The sequence below is a fragment of the Trichosurus vulpecula genome, chromosome 8 (genome assembly GCF_011100635.1).
Source record: "Trichosurus vulpecula isolate mTriVul1 chromosome 8, mTriVul1.pri, whole genome shotgun sequence".
Taxonomy (NCBI): Eukaryota; Metazoa; Chordata; class Mammalia; order Diprotodontia; family Phalangeridae; genus Trichosurus; species Trichosurus vulpecula.
The window spans coordinates 225,540,589-225,559,891 of record NC_050580.1 but is presented as its reverse complement, the minus strand read 5'-3'; the positions used below and the strand labels follow the sequence as shown (position 1 = coordinate 225,559,891).

The 19,303-nt window shown below is 36.6% G+C and overlaps 1 protein-coding gene across 1 annotated transcript in view; it reads right to left on the bottom strand.

Moving 5' to 3' along the window:
* MPP5 (membrane palmitoylated protein 5) overlaps positions 1–19,303 on the bottom strand; it is a 141,080-nt gene that overhangs the window by 22,379 nt on the left and 99,398 nt on the right. Inside the window, exons 7-12 of the mRNA XM_036734787.1 lie at positions 18,912–18,989; positions 14,641–14,824; positions 6,300–6,371; positions 5,620–5,691; positions 3,028–3,195; positions 2,140–2,342 (exon numbers count right to left, since the gene is read on the bottom strand). Of these exons, the coding sequence (XP_036590682.1) occupies positions 2,140–2,342; positions 3,028–3,195; positions 5,620–5,691; positions 6,300–6,371; positions 14,641–14,824; positions 18,912–18,989 (777 nt within the window). The remainder of the gene's footprint in view (positions 1–2,139; positions 2,343–3,027; positions 3,196–5,619; positions 5,692–6,299; positions 6,372–14,640; positions 14,825–18,911; positions 18,990–19,303) is intronic.

The window sequence follows — 19,303 nt, the reverse complement described above, 5'->3', positions numbered from 1 at the left end:
GTATAATAAATGAATACCTATTTCATAGGTTTGTTGCATAGAACAAATGAGCTGATTTATGTTTTGTAAACCTTAAAATGCTACCTGTCAACTATTACAATTTTTTTTTAAAAAGTTCATCACCTGAACAATGTAAAGCACAAAAAAGATGGTATAGCACAGTAGTGACATGGAACATATCTGCTTTTCATGGTGACAGATACTAAAAACAGATAAGGTGGATACAAATTCGACTAAGGAATGGGCTCAAATTATACTGCTTTCAAAACAAGGCCCCATATTTTTAATGCCAATATTCTACCTCTGTTGTTAGGTGGCTATCAGTTATCCAACACTAGGTCTTGGGAAAAATGTCACAATGGCAATGGAGAGGTGCATGGTGGCTATCAAAACTCTGAACTATATTACAAGTAAGAAAATCAAAGAATGGGATTGAGAATACTATCAGAGAAATGTAAATCTTAAAAAGATGAGGCAGAGAGAACAAGGGATGGACATGGAGATTCTGGGTGCTCTAATTCTACCTTTGCGATCTTAAAAGAAATGGAGGAAGAGCTCCATAACTGGCACTCCCATCCCCCCATCAAGTTATGGGAAAAGATGGACAAGAGTTGCATGGAATGGTGATGGATTGCCACAAATGAAGAGAACATGTAAAGTGATGAGCTCACAGATTTTCTTGATTTGAAGCCAGACTTACAGGGTTTACTGGACACACCATGGCTTCTTAACCCAGGGACTAGGATACTTTTTCTTTGGTATCAACTGAGGGATACCGAATCAGAACACAAATCAACATTTCAAAACCATACGTAGAGGACAGAGGGAGAGAAACATGATGTGAGGTGGGTGAAAGATAAACAATTACATATAAGTGGTGGTGCTCAATTAAACAAATTTTTAAACAAGATAAATTTTTGAATAAGATTTTTTCACCCCTGGCTTAACCTAGTCAATTATCAAAAAGGCCTCTGATTCAAGCACTGTAGATCATCCCTCCACCAGTGTAGACGGCGGTCTTTCTAGACCTTAATAAGATGGTCTTCATGGGGTACAGGGATACCAGCCAGATCACCAGCCTCTGACAAGCTTTTATGCACTTATCTCAGATGGTCCTCAGCAACTAGTCATTGCTAGGCCCATTCATGAAGCCTTTTCAGCAGAGGATGACCAGCAGCCTTTGAAGGCCTCCTTCACACCATTAAGAAACATCACGGGACCCAGCTCTGGATGCAGAAGAGCCTTTCAAGGCTATCCAGTCCAACCTCTTCATTTTCCAGATGAGGAGACTGAGGCACAGAATGTTTAAATGACTTGCCTAGGGTTTGAGGTGAGATTAGAACCTAGGTCTTCCTCCAAGTTTAGCCCCTTCTCCACAATACAAAGCTGCCTGGGAGCAGGACTTGAGTGGGAGATTTGTGAAGAACCTTAAGGAGGCAGTACGATATAATGGACAGCACTGAAATCAAGATAACCTGGGCTCATTATTTCACAGTGACTTGGACAAGCCACTTAATTGCCCTGAATCTCAGTTTTCTCATGCAAAAAAGAGGATAATATCTATCATAAATTAAAGCCTGATAAAATTATAATTTGTTATTACCTATAAACTTATACTTGTGATTTGGTTGGAGTTTTAAGGACAACCAGTTACAATTCTGTAGGAATTTTGATGGGAAGGGCAGGGCAATGAAAGCATCTCTAAACACAACACAAAGTTTTATTTTACTTATTACATATTTTGGCAGGGGATGTGAACTGGGAAACACTATGGAAACCATGGCCTTCATTAAGTTTCTCTTACCTTGTTACCCTTTTCTAGTTAATCAAGCATTTATTAAAAGACTGCCATTTACCAAGCACCATGACAGACACTGAAGAGCACACACACACACACACACACACACACACACACAAATAAATATAAGAGTAAAAACAAATAAATATAGAGAGCGAAGGCACTAGGAGTTGTGGGAGGGTGTGTCAGGAAAGGTTTCATGCATAAGGCAATGACTATTTGGGTTCCTAACCAGATTTTTTTTTTCCTAGTAGACAAGATTTTAATGAACTTGAAGGAGAAAAAAAAATAAACATATCAGCACATTTGGATAGCAGAAAAGTTGAAAATTCAAATTTTACCTGCGTACGAAGATTTAAAAGGCATATCTTGCCTGAGTTGATTACTTGTCTCACAGAATCTATGCTGGTACCATACAAATTTTTCTCAAATTCACCATGTTCAATAAACTTTCCAGTAGCTACATCTGCCTCAAAAGCCTGTCGTGAAATGAAGTGGTAATCTCTGCCAGCTACTTCATTGTCTCGTCTACTCCGAGTTGTATCTAAGCAACAAAATCAATATTACTAATGTTAAATATTTTAAACATAGAAATAAAAAAGTCAATATGTAAACCAAAGTCTTAACATATAAATTGTTAATACTTTTAGAACAATGAATAAAGCTAAATAGATAACATAATTCTTATTTTCATTCTCTTAACATAAAATTCATTTTATACATAAAACTAAGTCACTTTATACTTTCCTAATAATATCTCCCCCCGAAATAGTCATTATCTTTTCCTGAAGTCTATTTCCCTGAGTTTAACTACCGCATAATTTGCCCTGAGTGCTCATATGGACAGAAAATATATTGTAACCTATGCTTTTAACAGTACCTATTGACCCAACTTTAAGGAAAAAAAGGCAGCTTTTTAACATGGAACATAACAGTTATCAACACTTTTTTAAGACTAAATATGGGAAGTACAGCTTATACATTAAGGAGAAAATTTAAGGATTCAGAAAATGGAAATTCAGTTACTAGAATACAAGTAGCTGTACGCTTAGGAAAAAGCACATTCCATTCACTCTTGGAGCAAGATTTTCCAAATAACTTGGCTATATTTAAGGCTACTCCTGAAACAACTTTAAACAGAGATTGAGTATAAGCATTTCCAATCTTGGTGAAAGCACTAAAGCGAACATGGGGCAAAATTATAAAACAAAGTAAAATGTGAAACTTACGGGGAACTGCAGCTGCAAACCTATCTGCTTCATTATTCATAAGCCTCTGACGAAGTTCATTCTGGCCACAGTTTTGTGGGCCAATCAAAATGATAGGCCTTTTCCTATTTGCTGGCTGGTGATAGAGTGACATTTCCTCATAAGTTAGTATCTCCTCATTGTCATAATCTTTGGAAAGAGAAAGATAATACACATCTATAAATATGAAAAAACTCAGGAAAAGTACACTTTCTTTTTCTTATCCTCTTATTGCTGTCAATGAATTGTGTGTGTGTGTGTGTGTGTGTGTGTGTGTGTGTAAAACCTTATGTTTATATCACTTATCTTTGCAAGTTCATTGGATTTAGAGCTGAGAGGAACTTTCTTTTTCTTTTGGAAGGGGGAGATGAGGCAATCAGGGTTAAGTGACTTGCCCAAAGTCACACAGCTAGTAACTGTCAAGTGTCTGAGGTTGGATTTGAACTCAGGTCCTTCTGACTTCAGGGCCAGTGCTCTACTCACTGTACCACATAGCTATCCCCTGAGAGAAACTTTTAAGACCATCTATTACACACCCTTCATATTTTAAAGATGTAGAAACTGAGGCCCAACAGTTTGCCCAACTGGAACTGAGATTAAAACCAACTGTCTGACTCCAAATCCTCTATGTTGCCACTATATTGTGGCTGCCTCTATCAAAGAAGTTTAAAGAACTTTCATCTATACTGTATTATAAGGATAAAGAAAGCAAGGAGGAATACATCAGTCCCCCTGGTATTGTATAGCACTATTTTGATTTTTTCTATGAACTTTTCCTATTTCTTTTGCTTCTTTCATTCTCAATAGCCTCCAAAGGTATACATCTAAATATGTACTATCTTTTGCGTAACCACATTTATAGATCCTCATGCACTATCTCTGGAGTCAGAGGACCTTGATGTCAAATCCCACCTCTGCTGCTTACAGCAGGTCACTTAACTTCCCGAGTCTTCAACTTCCTCATCGGTAAAATGAGGAAGTTGAACGAAAGTGTGTCTAAAGTCCCTTCCCACACTAAATCCATGATCCACAGTCCGTGACTGACGGAATTAACATTTAGGGGGTTAGGGGCAGCAGGGGGCAAAGGACCCAAACATAATTACGTTTGACATTTAAGGAGCACTTAGTTTTGCCAAGTGCTTTGCATACAAGATCGAAAGAGAGCCTTATAAGAGCCTTATGAGGTACAAAACTACCAAGAATCAAAGGTGAAATATGAACCAAAGTCTTCCTGATTACAAATCGGTATCTCTATCCACTATAACAGGCCATGCAATCTTTTTTTTTTCATATAGGACAGACTTAAAGAAGAATCAAATAAAATAAGAAATCAGTCAGTATGGATGGAGAACAAGGAGAACGACTAATGAAAGGTTTTCTTTCTAACAAAAACTTAGACTGAGAAGAAAGTCCATTTTTTTTTTTTTGCTGGCAAAGAGCGGATGAAGAGGTCAGACCAAGAAAAGGAGATACAGATTTCTTGGGGAGCTAAACAAAAGTAAGTTTAGAATGAAAAACAGCATAGACACCTCAAGTACTAGATAGATGTAGGCAACCAGGCAGAAAGCAAAAAAAAACCTGTCTCCTAAAAGCTGGCTACAGCTTATAACTCTCCTTATAACTTGTAAAAAGATCATGGCTGCATTATCCCTACTGAGAGTTTTCCACTAGAGTTTAGATTGGTGATGTCAAACAAACAGAAATGGACCCCACATAATGACTTAGAAAACCACAAATTAACATTGTTAAGCACCCCTGATGTAAATGATTATTAAGGTTTCTTCCAGCTCTTAGCTTCTAAGAATCTACTATGCCTAATCAAAGAGTATAACTGCTGCTGACAACATAAGTAGACAAATTGAGTGGATGGATGGGTAGAATTCCAAAGACCATATTCCACGGTCCCGAGCCCTCAGGAGATGGCAGCAAAGGTAGAGCTAATGAGGAACCTGTTGCTGTTGTTCAATCTATCAACAAAAACTCAAAAATCATCAAAAACATTTTGTTAAATAGCAAAAGTTAAATAGCCTAAGAATGCCTTCTCTTCTAAGCAAAGTGTCTTAGCCACAGTCTGTCAAGTAGAGTTGGAATTTTAGATTTTTAAAGAGATCTTCATCTATAAGATAATAAAATCTTATCAGATTCAATTTTGCATATCAACTATCTATGTTCTTGTTTTCCAAAATTATTAAATATTTCTAATAAAATGTTTCAGTTTCTTATGAGAACATGCCATTACACTGGTTATTGCTATTGAAGCCATAGATTGTATTGTTTCTGCAATTGTTTAAGTCTGGACCTGTGACTTAATTGACATAAAGAGCACTCACAGAGAAAACTCCTTCAGTAATGTTTAGCAACTGTTCTACAAATTTAGAATCTTAGTTGTCTCAGGCACTTAGACAGTGATTCACACAACCAATATATATGGGACTTAAATGAAAGAATTTCTGGCTCACAGGCTAGCTCTCTACTATATCACACTATCCCATTATTTTAATGTTTATTGTAAGAAAAATCGCAGGCCCCTTTCAGACAAGAAAACTCAAGTTACAGTGTAAGGTAAAGACTTACCATCATTTTTATTAGCATTATACAAAACTTTTTTTCTTTTCTTCTTATTTTTCTTAGCACACCACAGTTTTCCTATTGAAGAACAAAAGAATATCATAAACAGTAGCATCACCTTTATTAAATAAAGGCTACTAATTCCAACTAAAGAGTTCAGCTGAGATGATTTTAATTTCAAGTTTTTGTATTTATTGCATTGTCTCATTCCACAGAAATCAATTTCTGGAGAAGTTTAAAGTCTTTTGTCATACTTGACTTTACACATTCCAAGGATCCATAATTTAATACTCAAATATGATGAGAATGAAACACCTCTTCTAATAGGGTTTTTTTTTTTTGGCAGGAGGGAAGGCAGGACAATTGGGGTTAAGTGACTTGCCCAAGGTCACACAGCTAGTAAATGTGTCTAGTGTCTGAGGCCACATTTGAACTTGGGTCCTCCTGACTCCACTGCGCCACCTAGCTGCCCCTCTGCAGATTCTTAAAAGACAACTCAGGGCTTTATCTCTTATATTTTTATTCTTCTGTTGATAAAGCACTGCTAATCTTCCCTTTTTATGAGATAATTTTTCTTTACAACACTGACAATACAAATTCAAATATAGCCACATATTAAGAAATATTACTTCATGGAATTTAACCACAGAATCCTCTTCCGCTGATGTCAAATTTAAGTACTCTACCTGATTTTTCTGGTTCCTTGTCTTCTTCTATGGTTTGCTTCATGGCTTCTCTTTGTTGCTGAAAGCTTTTCCCTTAATTCCAAAGGTGGGGTAGGGAGGGAGGAATAAAACAAAATGGTTAAAATGAAATGGAGAATTAAATAACTTTTTCAAGCTACATCCTATTTAAAGAAAAAACCCTTTGCCATCATAAGCATCAATTATTTGATCATTTCTATTCTATCTCAGTTTCAGGTATATACATTTCATGCTTAATTTTTAACTGAGTGATAAGTAATAATACTGAAATATAAGTTACATCATTGGCAATTATTCCAGTGGAACAAATAGCTTTACAATATGAAAAGAGGTTAATTTTTTTGAGTCAGAAAAAAAACCAAACTATAGTTCCTAAATTTCTCTTAAGCTAAAGAAATTCCTTAGTTTAAATTTTCAAAATGGTATGTGGGCATTTGTCTAAATAAGTCTTACTCAACTGCTAAATGCCATTTAAAAAAAAATATATATATATATGCCCATATATACATTAAATACTACTGTATTCTCTGGCAATTACATTTGTATGTCCTATGCAGGATCTGAAGGAAGGCTAAACCAATATCAGAATCATTCAAAGTATCTGACCCATTACTTAAAATTAAATTTAAATTATTAACATATTCAAAAACTTATTACTTAAATAATTTACCTAGTTCCATTTTTCTCCTTTCATTCATTCACACATTTAATCAACTGAACAAATTTTGAATTCTTGTTTAATATATTAAAACAACCAGAACATAAACCACCTGAGTTCTAAGTCACTTATATTTGTCATATTTCATAAGAATGCCAGGATAAAGAAATCTGTAATAATATCAATTAGGTCTTCAACAAAAAGATACAAAAACTATTATAAAGTCCAAGGTGGAGTACTACAGTGTACTGAAATCTTATTGAAATAAGATTATAAGCTACTGTAATGTTAATACAATTTGAAGATCTTCCCTGCCCCTTAATAGGCCTATGTGACCTGGTTTGAACCTGAATCACATGGAAGCCTGAGTCACATGAGCCTGGGTCATGTGGGTTGTGATACCCTCTGGACTTGAAGAAGGGTATATATACTCTGAGGTTAGCATTTTGCTTTGGGGCTCACTCACTGGAAGAGTGTTAGTGTGATTTATCCAGATAAGACTCTGGGTAGCTGTTAAAGAGCCTCCAGCTTTGAAAAACCCAGATGTTGGTGCTTCCTTCTGTGGTAACTATGTATGTATTGCTTCTGGTCAGACAGTTGGTCTGTTGGTCTTTGCTGTTTGTATTTGCTCTGTTTATATAATTTCTGTTTGTATTTTCTCTGAAGTTCAGGGTGCTGACTTTTCCCCTGAACTAAATGAATGATTTTATATATCTGTATCTATATAGATATGTATATATCTATATATTTATACACATGCACATACACACATATACATACACATATATATGTGTTTGATTAAAGTAAGACTGTTGACCCCTTTAAAGTTGCTTTCCTGTAGAAAAGCAGATCAAAGAATCTGTGCTAGCAGCCTTCCTGTGTGCTGGTGTTATTGGTTTTACATTCCTACAGCAGCTACAAGTAGCACTGTTGTTACAGCTACTTTCTTAAAGAAAGGAATCACAAGTTAGCCATTTTGAAAAGGTAAAAAAAAAAAATACCATAACCATAGTTTGGTACAATTAAGTTATTCTTTTTTGGTTAGGGTTTTTTTTGGGGGGGGGTGGGGGACAGGGCAATTGGAGTTAAGTGACTTGCCCAAGGTCACACAGTTAGTACATGTGTCAAGTGTCTGAGGCCGGATTTGAACTCAGGTCCTCCTGACTCTAGGGCCGGTGCTCTACCACTGAGCCACCTAGCTGCCCCAATTAAGTTATTCTTAATCAAGGGAAAACACACACACACACACACACACACAATTAGAATTGCAATCAATTTTTGCCATTTTAAAGTATTTTTAAAAGTTGTAAGCTTTTTCTAAAATTGATTTTTAAGGTACAATGGGCATATATGCTAGTATAAAACAGGAAAAGCAATGTGCTATTAAATAAAGGAATGTACAGAACAAACTTTCAATATTTTTTCTACCTCCATGATAATTGCACTAAGCAAACAGAAAGCTTCTCAGTTTTAACAGATAAATGACTGAAACTAAGCTAACTTAAAAGCTAATCAAAGGTTAAGTCGTGATGGAAAAATACTTTGAGACGATAAAATCAATTTATTAATCGACTCAAATCAAATTAATCAAATCTAATCTATTAACTATAAGCTTTCCCTAGGCTGAAAAAAAAATAGGGCGAAAAAGCCAGGTTTCGAAGACTTATAGAGTAAGCCTGAAATAAGTTCTTGGGCAGATATTAGAGATAGGGACTAGATGCAACCAGAACTACCTATAATCCACTGGCTTATTGTGAGGATGAAATGAAATAATGCCTACAAAGTACTTCGTACTCCTTAAAAGAGCTGTCCAAATGTTAACTATTATTATTTTTATTATTGAGAAGTAGTGCAGCACAGCTGATAGAGAACTGTTGTCAAAGCCAGAAAAACCTGAGATGTACCATCTTGGACACATACGGGCCATGTGACCTGGGGTAAGTCACTTAACCTCTCAGTACTTTGTTACTTGTCTTTCTGCATTTGTTGGTGCCTTACTGTATTTGTAGAGGGAATTCCCTTTATCAATGAAATCACAGGTACAGTCTTTCATTATTGTTGATGTTGCTTTTGTTAAAAGATTCTATAGGAAATCTTAAAGCAGACAAGCAGCCTGAGCACCTGTGGCCCTTTTCATCATGTATGACTAGAAACCACTAGAGTGAGATAAAACTGGAGATGCACATGGATTCATGGAATTAATAGAATTGGATGACAGGGACCTTAAGAACATTTAAAAACTGATTAAATGACTTCCTAATCAAGCAAATGACAAACATTTATTAAGTGCCTACTATGTGCCAGGCACTGAGGATATAAGTATACAAAGTGTTATGTCCTTATCCTCCAAAAATTACATTCTTATTGGGGAGACAACATGCACTTATGTGCAAGACATAAATAAAGCAGCTAGAAGGCAACCCAATGGGAAAGGCATTGGTATCTAGAAACTATACCTTATGTAAAACACAGCCTTTGAGCTGAAATGCAAGCAAACAAGGGATTTCAAGAGGCCTCTGCCTCTTGGGAGGGCATATACTCTAGGCATAAGGCAGCCCATTCAAAGGCACGGAGATATCAGATGGAGTGTTGTGTGTAAGGAGCAAAAAGTATGGCTGGATAATTGCAGGGGATGGGAGGATGTAACAAGCGTAGAAAAGTAGGATAGGATCAAGTTGTATAGGGTAATGGGAGCCACCTGGAGGGAGAGGGTCAAAAGATAATAAAGAGTAGAATGGGAATTAGGAGTAGAAGAGATGGAGACAGACACACGTCAGACCTATGCGTTTAAAATATTCCTTTGGCAGCTGTGTGATGGAAGTACTGGAGGCCAAAGAGACCCAAGGGAGGCTATTTTAATGGTCCAGAAAAGAGGCAACATTCCTTTTGAAGGCTTGAAGAAAAGGGAAGGCTGTGAGAGGATAGGGGGACAAATATGAGAAACGTTATAGATCAACACCAGTAGAAGTAGCATCTGATATATGTGTATGGTGAAGAAGCAGTGGAACAAAGGAAAACACCCAGGTTGCAACAAAAAGACCTGAAGGACGGCAGGATACTTTTGACCATAAAACAGGTTTGGAAGAAGAGTGGTTATAGAGATCATGAATTCTGTTTTAGATGTGTTGTGTTTCAGGTTTCTACAGGACATCCAGTTCAAAATGTCTCAAAGAGAGGAGGTGATGGAGGACTGGAGCAGGACATTTAGATCTGTGAGTCATCTACAGCGAGGCACTAACTGAATCCATGGGAGATGAGGTCACTGAAAAAAGATGGAGAGAAAAGGACCCAGAATAGAGCCTTGAGGAACACTGATAGTTTGGGACATGATATGAAGTATCCAGGAAGATGGCTCATCAATAGTGCTAAATGCTGAAGAAAGATCAAGAAGGAAAAGGACAGAGAAAAGCCATTAGATTTGGAAATTAAGTGCACAATGATAACTTTGAAGTGAGCCATTCTAACTGATCAGAAGCCAAGACTGCATAAGTGAATGAGAGAGGAGAGGAAGTGGTGGCAATGAAAGTAGACAGCTTTTTCCTAGGAATCGGGTTGGGAATATAGGGCAAAGAGGTCAGTAGTTTTCAGGGACAGGAGCATCTTCTGAGGGATTTTTTTCAGGACAGGGATGACTTACATGTTTCTATAGGTTATAAGAAAGGAGCCAACAGCAAAAGAAAGATTTAAGATTAGGGAGAGAAAAGGGAAGATAGTGGCAGCAATCTGCTATAGAAGATTAGAGGATACAGGATCAAGAGTCTAGGGGCAGCTAGATGGCACAGTGAGTAGAGCACCAGCCCTGCAGTCAGGAGGAACTGAGTTCAAATCCGGCCTCAGACACTTGACACATGTACCAGCTGTGTGACCTTGGGCAAGTCACTTAACCCCAACTGCCTTGCCAAAAAACCAAAAAAATAAAAATTTAAAATTAAGAGTCTATGCAGAAGAATTTGAGCATCTTTGGCCTGAAATAAAGGAGAAAGTAGAGGACAATGTCAAGCGACTGTAGATGAAGAAAAGGGGGAAAGAGAGAGCTCATGGTGAATGGTCTCTTCCTTCTCAGTAAAGACTGAGATAAGGTCCTCAGCTGAAAGGATGGGGGAATAGTACTGAAGAAAGTTTAAGTGCAAGAGAGGTTTAAAACAGAAATTGTAGTGACTAGAAGAGAATAAATTAGGGAGGAATAAAATATCTTGGGACAGAGAGGATACAGAGATACAGTTGAGATTGGGCAACAAAATTTGTAGTGTACCCATTCAGCACAGTCGTGTGCCCTCTACCACTTTCATTCAGTAGCATACGAGTAGAAAGGGAAGAAGAAGATAGTGAGAAAAATCCAGATTTGCGTTTTGGCTAGGTATAATTCATATTTTAAAAAGGGATTCAAGAGGAGAGGCTGAAACTGGGAAGTGAAGAGGGTATTACCAGAAAAGGTGTAATTGCCTAGGAAAATAATAAGGGATAAGAGTGACTGAAGGTCATAGTGAGAATGCAGAAAAGCATTAGGAGAAATAAGGCACAGGATAGGGATAAAGGGACAAGAGACTAAAATCTAACAGAAGTATTTCAGAGTTCTTGATCTTGGAAGGGAGATATCTGTGAGTGATGACAAAATCAAAGACGTGATGTGACCATCTCTGCAGATAGAGCTTCTTGTTGTTGCTGAAGAGGACCATGACATCAAGAAGGTGATGCCATGACTTGCAAATGAACTGGATTTAAGTATAGGAGGGCTGTGCAAAGTCACCACCCTCACTTCCTCCTCCAGAGCCACCGGGTCCAATGACAAGATATAGAGCTGAATGACTGGAGATGGCCCAGTCCAGGATGCAGTGGGAGACTTTGGCCTTTTTAAGCTAATTTCTCACTTTGATTGAGGAAACACCTATCCCAGTAATTAAAGCTAGGTAAGAAATGAGCCAAGAACAGCCCCTTTTATCTAATTTAAAAAAAAAATAATGAATTTGGGAGGGAAAGACCCTCAGGGTTTTTGGCCAAAACAGAAGCAATTACTATTTACATTCACTCAGAGCCATCAGGGCCCAAACAGTGACCACTAAAAGAGACTTGGGCTGGGACCTATTGTTAGCCAATCAATGAGAGCCAGAGTGAATAGGGCTTAAGGCATTTTCTTTAAGAAAGAAATCTAGCCCTTAAACCCCAAGATACCTTGCTAGGTTTGAGCCACCAAAACTTAGATTTGTTGGGCAGAGCATGATACCCTATGTGGACAGAAGGAGGAGAGGGGAAGAGGGGAAGGGAGGAAAGGAGGAAGGAAGGAAGGGAAGAAGGAGCTGCATGGCCCAACTGGCCAGTTGGGTCTCCAGTGGGGTAGATTGGACTACTCACAGGCTATTGTTTGTCCTTTGTTCTCCAAGAGGACCACGACATCAGGAAGGTGATGCCATGTCTTGCAAGTGAATTGGATTTAAGTGAGGGACAGCTGTGCAAAATCATCAGTTTTACTTTCTCCTGCACAGTCATCTGGGTCAGGTAGCAAGATATAGACCAGGATGACTTGGAAGGACAAATACTGAAGCTGAAATACTCTGTCCATATAATGAGAAGACAAGACTTATTGGAAAAGGCCCTGATGTTGGGAAAGACCGAAGGCAAAAGGAGAAGTAGATGGCAGAGGATGAGATGGATAGTGTTATGGAAGCAATGAACAAGACCTTGGACAGACTTAGAGAGGTAGTGAAGGAGAGAAGGGCCTGGTGTACTATAGTCTACAGGGTCAAGAAGAGTAAGACATGGCTGAACAGCTGAGTAAGGCACAATGGATGTGGCAGGCAGACCTGGAATAGGACTTCAGAATTGGTAGGGATGAGGTGGATGGATATAAGAGGACAGGAAATAGAGTAGATAAGGATGGTAGTTTATTCTTCAGTAGTTGCAGATTCAATATCATTGGAATGGGGTGGAATTTTGGAAAATGAGTCCAACTAGCCTTGAGATTAAGTTGGGTGCCACACAATAGGCAATATATAGTTTTATATATTTGAACATAGTTTAAATGACTCTTTGAACATACTTCAAATAACACAATTTTGTTACTTGAAATATGAGATTCTATCCCAAGTCTTCTGACTCCTAGTTCAATGCTCTTCTTTATGCTGTAATGTGATGTCTCATAACAATTAACTTACATAAAAATGAAATGTTAGGAATGACCTCAAAGAATTTAAAGAAAATCTGCTGAGTTTAAAAGAATTTTATATTTGGTCACCTCTGAAAGAGCAGCTTATTTGATTCTTATTGAGACTTTACAACAAATTCTGGAATTTTAACAAAGTTAGTTATGGAATTTTAAATAGAGGTAGTCTTCTGACATTCTTGCCCAACTAAGATAACACTTTTTGTTTCATTTCCTTGGATGGGAAAAAAACCCTAATCTGGTCAAAATTATAAAAATGGTACAAAGAATTAAATCTTCCCTGCTGTGTCTCTAGCAGCTGGTGGCAATCTTTATATGATTTTCCAGATTCCTCCCTAGCATGAGATTGCCTGGCCATTCAAATCAATAAATTGTACTATGTGCTAATTGCACACACGCACGCGCACACACACACACACACACACACACACGCACAGTACTCAGAAATACGAGAATTAGCAAGACATATTTCCTGCTCTCAAAGAATTTGGTAGGGAAAATATGATATGCACAACAAACTATAATACAAAATAGGACATGTTAACTGTAAAGAGAAATACAAATCACTGTTAGAGTTTGGAGAATGGGAGATTTTAAAATATTTTTTCTGTATATCTACTTTTGAATCTTATCTTTGTGCCTCTGAGATCACAGCAGAACTAGGAAGGATGCAACTAAAAATTGCTAAGGAAGAATCTGGAGAAAAGCCTCAGAGGGTGAAACTTATAGAAGCCATGTTGGTTAGAGAAGAAATAAACTAACCATCTCAAGTACTATCACATTTTAATAATATGTCTTCTTTTTCTTGCTCCTAATACCTGGCTCTATGCCGACCCCTGTTTTTCCTCAAGATCAGAAATAATGAAATAATTTAGTCAACACACCTTATTCTCTAATTTTCTTATGGATTAAAAAACACTATATCAAATGATAAAGTATTCTTTAATTCCAGTCCTTATAGTGTTAATAACATGCTCTAGTCTGAGAAATCAAAATCTCCTTCACTTAAAATAAAGTACATTTTAAGCCCCATATTCTCATCCTAGGATGTGTCAAGGATGAAAATCATATTTGGCCTATTGATTTTTTTTGTAATAATGTCTTAGCTAAAGACTATTAAAAATACTTCTTACTCTATTTTTAAAACTTATCTGACACAGGTTTGATCCAAGCTCAGTGAGACATTTAAATAAAAAGGACATTCTACTTTGCTGGAATCATACAATGATTAAAGATTCTTTGATGGCTTAATGATAAAGCTAAATAGAACTGAATATCAATCATAATTATGCCTCTAGAGTAAAATGACTAAAACCATCATATTTTTCCAACTAGCTCAGGAATAACAGGCCAAGTGAATGGGCAAAGAAACATGCCTGCTTTTATAATTTAGCAGTAATATCAGGAGATTAAACTAGAAATTTTTAAAATTAAAAATTTTAATTGAAATTTTTAAAATTAAAAATTTCAATTAAAATTTTAAAGATGTCTGCTTCACTACATCTTACCTGGAACGAGTCCCGCCAGAGGCTGGTTATCTTCATCTCCTTCCCGGTAGGCCTGCCACCAGTTAGGATCTTCTTGACTGATGATATGAAGTATATCTCCTTTTTGAAAAGACAGGCCTAATTCTCGGCAAGGGACATAAGGGTCATCAGAAGGATCATAGTCAAAATGAGCTTTAACATGGATCTAGAAGAAAAAAAGGCAAAAACAACAGAACGGAAACTCTGGTTGTACACCTGCCATCTCTTGCTCTCACCACGTGGCCAAACAATCTTCTCTGACACCCTTTCCTCCCTCCTTTGTCTTCAGAATTCCTCACTGGTTCTATGTTGCCCTCTACTTACAAATAACCTATAGTAAATGTTCACCTTCGGTTCTTTGACAGAAGTGTTATTTGAAGCCTTACTGCAATACAGAAACATTGGTGAAGTGTTTGGATTGAAAAGATGGACCTTTTTTGGGGGGTCAGTTCTGCAATTTCCTTAAAGCAATACAGCCTTCTCTTCCTCCTCCTTTGATTTCCCAGTCACCTTTTTTGAAATTCATAAGATCTGAGATTTCACCTCATACTTTTGTTTTTTAATTCTATTTCAGATACCTTATAAATTTAGTCTCTCAAGGCCTTAAAAGTTGTATCACTTACAACACTAATCTCCTCTATAAGTACTCCATTTAATCTAGCTACTTTTCCCATGTTTGTTCTCTGTAGTGCCATTTCTACATCCTCTGTAAGCACTTTGGTAGTTTGGTGGGGAAAAAAATGTACCAAAATTTTGGCAATTTCTATTTTCCACATTTGTAGTCTTCTTTCCCTTTTTAAAAAATTAATCCTTGAATGGCCATGGCATGACTAGCTTAGTTAGATATCTCGCCAAATTTTCTTTAGACCAGTTTTAAAGCTCTTCTCTTTTCCTCTGCTTTATGAAATGGTATCACCTTCAATCATTCATCACCTATCTTCATAAGATTTTATAAATAAGTTTATCTTCTAATCTGATATTCACTCAGGCAGCCAGGTGTCTTCATTTGTCAAATAATCCAAATGTTTGCTGATTAAGGCATTTCCTAGGTTATTTTGATATCCCTAATGTAATTAATTTACACTGGTTTAACTTCTAGAAGAAATTGGTGCAGTTCTTGTCATGAATGTATCATTTGTTCAATTGTTTTAATTCAGGGTTAAATTTTCTTGTGTACCATATTTTTCTCGCTAATTCTAATTGCTGATGATAAATTAAATGTGAGTGCCTAAGTTGCAATCATTTTTGTGGTGGTCTTACTGAAAATACTTCTTATGGTATTGTAATACTAAATGACCAAATATGTCTGAGGAAATAATTTTTCTTGTAACTTTTGAGGTTATGATAAAAACCACTCTGCCAATTCTTTCTTTCACTTCTAAGAAGCTGCTATACAGCCATCCTTCTTCTCAACCTTTCACAGAACATCCAAAATAATTTCACTAAGACAGAGACCTGAATATCACTCTGGCTTAAATTCCTTCAGTTACTCCCTAATGCCTCTAGGATAAAACAAACTCCTTAGTTAAATAAGGTCTATTACAATCTGGAGCCAAGCTACCATTCAGACTATTTTCACATTATTTCCTTTTATAACACTGTAAATAATATTTTACATTATATTCACATTAAACTGATCCTCAAATTCAAAACAGCTAATTTGGGCTGAGGTGGACAGTAATGATGGTAAAGAAACTCAAAGACACTGGTGATAAGGAATGTTTAAACTGAAGACTTGGGACAGGCATTAGAAATGTCTTCAAATATATGAAATTATGTTACATGGAAGAAGAATTAAGGCCCCAAAGAGCATAAGGGGGAAAATTACAGGGAAACTATGTCCCTTAACAAGCTGCCTCATAAGGTAGTGGATTCTTCAACATTGGTGATATTAAACAAAGCCATGATACAGGGGAGATTCATGAATGAATAAATGTAAAAGCATACTCTTAATAAGTACAAGCCACTTGTTAAACCACTTGTCCTTGGCTGACAGTATTTCGAGATTTTTTTAGTCATTTCCAGACTACAATGTTCAGTCATACATAAGCAATGTGTTTTTGTGACCTCAAGCTTAGATACAACATGGACAAACGAAATAACTAACAACATATAGTGCTTTTAAGATTTGCAAAGCACTTTCCATGTTAACTCAATTGATACTCACAAATTGTATATGTGGTAGGTGCTATTATTAGTCTATTTTACAATTGAAGGACAAAGAGATTGTGAGTTGCCCAGAGTCACAAACTACTTAGGGTCTGAGGTCTTCCCCAGGCCTACATTCTATCCATTGCACTGCTGCCTGCCACCAAGTATAAACAAGATTATTTCAAGAAGAATGTAAACTCTTAGAATTGTAAATAATTGTGAAACTGTAGGAGTTGAGGGCAGATGAAGTGGGGAATAGAAGGCAGGAGAAATCAGCAAAGAGGAGGTGGAATATGATGGCAGATCACCCTGAGGATAATTTCTCTCTAGTTAAATGAAAACTAGAAAACTCTACCAAAAAAACCCTCTCTCTCCTCTTGATTCTATGGGACATCTAGGTCATCCAAAAGTGAAGTAGCCTGTGCAGCAGCTCTCTCTAGAACCTGGCCACCTCTCTTTTGCAGGACACTTTTCCCCAAATCCTCCATTCTATTTACTGTTCTTTGAGGTTAGACACCCAGATCATTCCACTAGCTCCTTTTCACACTGCATTTTCACATGTTTTATTCTATTTTTTTCTCTTTGAAATTGAACTGACAAATACCCAGGAACAGGTATGAGCTGAATTTTTTTAATGCGACTATAAATATTTACATTTTCATACATGCCTTTGAGGTAGAAAAGCCAAGATAAACCAACATGCCAAAGAAATAAGTCTGCTTATAAGATTAGCTCCAGGGAAATTATGGGTATGATATTCAAGGAGCCTTTGAGGGGAGGGAAGAGGAGAAGAAAGAATGATATATTTTGAGACTTATCTACTTGGCACACATTATTGGTATTATAATGCCTTAAAAGATGGTAAGCTTTTATTATTATTATTATTACTATTTTTATATTATATTATATTTTATTATAATAATTACTACTTACTTATTAATTTTTTATTATTATAAATTTTGTTGAGCTTTTGTTTGTATAATATTAATGTTTTTGAATTTTCATTATATCATTTTGGGATGAAAAACTTCAAAACTACTTTAGACAGTTCTGTAAAGTACCTTAAAATTTAAACAAAACTAAAAAAGTTTCACCATATTACCAAATAAATACCTCAGATATAACTCTAGGCTGGAAGGGAAAGGAACACTGTCAATGCCATGAAATTTTCATTAACGAAATGAGAGCAGGCAGGACTTTACAGCCTACAAGTGCGGGTCACACTACTTTAAAAGCAGAAGAGCTTTTCCACTCCCTTTCCTAATGCAGTATGAGTCAAAGGTGGGACTTGAACCTACATTTTCCTGGCTCCCAAGGCTATTCCAAAGAATACTTTCAAATAGAGTATACATCATCTACGATTCTGTTTCCATATGACCATTCAACACTTTGAAGTTTATAAGTTTCCAGAATGCTAATGGAATTAATGGAGGTAGCTAGATAGCTCAGTGGATAGAGCTGAGCCCGGAGTTAGGAAGATTTGAGTTCAAATCTGACCTCAGACATTTACTACCTGTATGACCCTGGGCAAGTCACTTAGCCTCTGTTCTGCCTTAATTCACCGGAGAAAGAAATGGCAGACCACTCCAGTATCTTTGCCAAGAAAACCCCACGGACAATATGGTCCATAGGGTCATGAACAGTTGGACAGAATTGAACAACAGAACAATGGAATGAATGGTTTGAACATTAAGTACAAATGATGGAGAGTTGGAGATTTCGTAAAAGCTGAATGATTTGTTATGTACAAGGGTGCTTAAGGTTTGCCTTTAGTTCGCTGCTCAAAAATAATAACTACTTGATGGGAAAAAAATTCAATGATAATTGTGAACACAGGTAAAAATTTTTTCCTTCGAAATAGCTCTAACGTTGAATTTAACAAAGCTTAGAATACACTGTTTTTTAACATATTAAATTTTGAGAAATAATTTTAAACTATATATCATCCCTTTTTTGAACTCCAGATTTGTTTTTTTTTTTTTAAATTTCATTTCTGAGCAAGAAATGCTTAGATATATTTCTCTAGTATTACTAGGTAAACAGCGGTAGAGGGAAAGGCAATTTAAGACTTATAGACTTAATTTAAGACATAGATCACTTACTACTGTTTCTTTGGCAGGAGGGGGCTTGTTCTGCTGGCTAGGAATTAGCACAAATGTGAGTGTGCCATGCATATCAGACTGTAAAGAAAAAAAAAAATGAAGTTTTGATATCAAAGCATACAAAATTTTCTTATGACACCTATTCAGTAACCACATCATCACCTAAAAGCTTATTCTGATCCCATGTTACTCGTGCAAGTTCTGTAAAGAGTTAGACATACAGACAGGTTCCTTTCCTTCAGTTTTGAATTAAAAGAAGTAAATCTTTTTTTCCCAGTAAACAGAACAAAATAGAATAGAAACGACTACAGACCTCAATTGAGGGCAGCTATGTGGCACAGTGGCTCTTTCTACTGTGGTCACATCTGGAGTCAGAGCTTCCTGAGTTCAAA